General features: G+C 34.4%; 1 protein-coding gene across 1 annotated transcript; it reads right to left on the reverse strand.

The window, feature by feature from the left end:
* Nucleotides 1-551: 551 nt before the first annotated feature.
* On the reverse strand, nt 552-2,463 carry LOC108213781 (putative Myb family transcription factor At1g14600). The gene is made up of 5 exons (XM_017385570.2): nt 2,051-2,463; nt 1,754-1,830; nt 1,583-1,619; nt 1,345-1,453; nt 552-1,204 (listed from the first exon to the last, which is right to left on the reverse strand). Exons 1-5 carry the CDS (start codon nt 2,334-2,336, stop codon nt 664-666), a joined length of 1,050 nt encoding a protein of 349 aa, XP_017241059.1. The 5' UTR covers nt 2,337-2,463; the 3' UTR covers nt 552-663.
* Between the last annotated feature and the right edge of the window lie 971 nt (nt 2,464-3,434).

Here is a 3,434-nt window from a genome sequence, read left to right on the forward strand (position 1 = left end):
AGTTTTTTTAGTATATGAAACTGTTTAATAGATATCTACTTGTAGACTTTTAGTTTTAGAGGAGAGTACCAAACCAAAATTTTGTACGACTACAAATTATACCTATGTTGGCTTTTTATAGTATAGTATAGATAGTATAGATGTGTAAATCTTAGTTGGTAAATTTGACCATTCAAAAGTCAAACAGCATACTTAAAATGGGATGAAGGGAGTAATATTTACTTGTTACAGATACCGACTAGCTCTTTTTCTCTTTTCTTAATAAAAACAGATACGGACCCTTATTCTAAATTTCTAATTCTGGTATGAATCATATATCATTGTATATTTCTTCATGCACGGAGTCGTGGTGTAGATGCAACAGTACTACTGTCTTTGTTTCCGGATATAGCTATTACTATACATGATAAAGCGTACAAATCGTCAAAAATGAATTGCAAAGATTATATAATGTTATCTTAAATATGCCCTATAATACTACACAGTTCAACTAGCTATAAACTAATACTGACGCTCACAGCCAAAATACAATAATGAAAAGATAAAGAACAGGAGTCCAATTCATCCCTTAATTATATATTATATCGGCACATGACAATCCTGATGATCCGTATGTCTTATCTTTTGAGTAGCACGAAATCTCACTCAGAAATTTGTCTCATTTCACAAAGTCAGATCCAGACTACTTGCCATTCTTCTTGCATGCTTTTTACCAGTAATACTCATGTCTCTTTCTTCTAATCTACTTGTACAATTTGAAGCTGACGATGAAAACAAACAAAGGGATAAACTACTAGCCTCCAATTTATCATTTGCTTCCTGTTTTTCGGGTTGTTTTAGTGATAAGTTCAAATCAAGTTCGGAATCTGAATTTTCTGCAGCCTTCCTTTTTTGTGCCTTTGGTGTGATCACTTCATTGTTTCCCCCTCTATCTTGCTGTTCTTTATGCATGTTAAGTTGAATTAGATGGCTTCGAAACGATTCTTGATTTCTGCATACTCTAGGTTGATCCTCGGCACTGAATGAAAGATTAGTCCTGTAAAAATCAAAGCCTAATGTATGGCTTGTGCTGCCTGCAGTTCCGAAGTTATTTTTAGCAGGCATTGGCTGGAGAAGGCTTTGCTTGAAACTGCTTGACCCGAATCCTCCCATGAAAGATGTGTAAGTTGGATTGTTATGTCGACTCCAAGGTTCATTCGCGTATCTGGAAAATTGGTAGCAAAAATAAGTAAAAAAACTAGCTAGCTATGGAACCTTCAAGAAATTGCTTTTAACAAATTAGTCCGTCTCAAATTGCATGATATTCTTGTGGTGGCTAATTAAGTAGACAATTCATGTATATACCTTCGGGAATTAGGGCTATGACCGGAACCTTGAAGCATCGGAAGCTGGCTAAAGTTATAAATATGATGATTATAATCTCTGGTACCTAGAAGCCCTGGCTCCGATAGAACTGCATGTTGAAGATTACATATATTTTAGTGGTTCAATAAATCGAATTGGAATGTGCAACTGAAAACCCTAATTACATGCAGCAGATATCTGATGCCTAATAATATAAATGATTTAATTCAAATTATACCTTCATCCGGGTCTTCCATTTTCTTGCTCCTGTGCATCTGACATAACAAGACCAAAATGACAAAACCAGACCAAATTTAATTATTGTGTTAAAAAAATGCCATAAGATGGCTAATAATATATGTATGGCATATAAGCTATGAAGCATGGGTTATAATGATGAGATGATTACCTGAAGATGACTCTTTACATGAGAGATGCTGAGGCCTTTAATATTCATCATCTGAAGTACCAATTTAGGTGTAGCGCCTGCACCATGATTATCGATCAGATATCCTTAACAGGGATTTAATCCATAACTAATCAAACGAAGAAAGCAAAAAATGTATACAATTATTTTAGTCACTTTGATAATCAAATCAATCACAAAAGCTAGCATTACATGATGTTCATTGATCTGGTACATGACACGAAAACACGAGTCTTAATTAACGAATGAATTTGGTTGTGACAAGTGGGGAGTACTCACGTTCTTGTCCTCCTAACTTGTCAACGGCCTGAATGAAGCAACGGTGAAGATCAGGCGTCCAGCGAAGCCTAGGGTTCTTGGATCGATTGTACTGCCTCACCGATCCTGACGCTCCCTTGGTACTCTTTTCGCTCTCTTCCACCGTGCTGTTGCTCGAGCTAATTCCTCCATTCTTCCTCGCACAAACTAATTTCTCTTCTGATCCTCCTCCATCTTCTTCCTTGTCGATGTTATCGTAGCTAATTGTCTTCCAATCTTCAGAATTAGTGTCACTAGTTTCTTTCATTGCTTCCCAACTATTAAATGAACCAGTATCAATTGATTTTAGTAACAAATAAGAACATATATGTGGAGAAAATGTTGTGCAGAAAATGCAAAACAAGGAAGATAGGTGTGTATATATGAGTAGTGGAAATATATTAAACTAAACACACTGACTAGTCCCTAGTCCCTACATATATATAGAATTCATATCAGTGTACATATCTTTTATTTGTGTAAATATTCTCTAATGTACTGCTTACGTATATACGTTATCATTATTATATATACCAGTGTCTGATACTATGTATATAATTTGGTTGATGAATATGTGCTGTCAGGAATGGGAGTGTTCTTCGAAATTGTGTATACAATAATAAGAAGTTATGTTTATAAATAATATTTTTTATATTTTTTATTTTTCAGCCAAGAAATGTGTTATTATTAATAATAATTTGGTTTTAAATATTTGTTTAGACCAAAAAAAATCTAACTTAATCAATGAAGATGTGGAATAAAGATTAATGTAGATTAATCAGACGATAATTACTGAACAACGTACTTCTCGTAGTAATGTGCCTCCTCGGGATTTTGCTGTCGTTACAGAGGATATCAGATTTATGACATCTGTTTCGAGAATATCTTTCTTTTATGTGCCTCGATCTAGAAAGCTTTTCATAATTGTCTTCATCTGGACCGGGTTTTTATTCCTCTGTGTTATCCTCGATCTTGAGGAGTGATGTTGGCTCTCTTAGTTTCTCTCGGTTAGTCTTCCCAAACCTTAATGTCAAAATAAATAAATAAAAATCAAACGATTAATTGAATAATCGGAGATTTAATCTACTGTTCGATGAGTTATGAAATCAAAATTGATCGTCGGTGATTGATCATGATTAATCACCAATGTTTTGAACTATATATTGAATTAATGATAGCTCTGTTTCCAACCATATATAAGCAACTTTTCTGCTGCGCTGCTGTTTCAACTGTATATACATGTATATTCACACACACATTCGAAAAGGCAATGAATATGAGAAGTATATATGTATATTGACCTAGTGATCATGAATATGGAAAATATTGAAACATTCCTCGTTCGTGTGGACTTGCATGCATTAAA

Source organism: Daucus carota, chromosome 3 (genome assembly GCF_001625215.2).
Source record: "Daucus carota subsp. sativus chromosome 3, DH1 v3.0, whole genome shotgun sequence".
Taxonomy (NCBI): Eukaryota; Viridiplantae; Streptophyta; class Magnoliopsida; order Apiales; family Apiaceae; genus Daucus; species Daucus carota.

Coding starts and splice junctions, on each gene's coding strand:
- LOC108213781 (XM_017385570.2), bottom strand. CDS start 2,336: ATGAAAGAAACTAGTGACACTAATTCTGAAGATTGGAAGACAATTAGC. Junction 1,620..1,753: donor ATGTAAAGAGTCATCTTCAG/GTAATCATCTCA, acceptor TTGTTATGTCAG/ATGCACAGGAGCAAGAAAAT. Junction 1,454..1,582: donor AATGGAAGACCCGGATGAAG/GTATAATTTGAA, acceptor TTCAACATGCAG/TTCTATCGGAGCCAGGGCTT.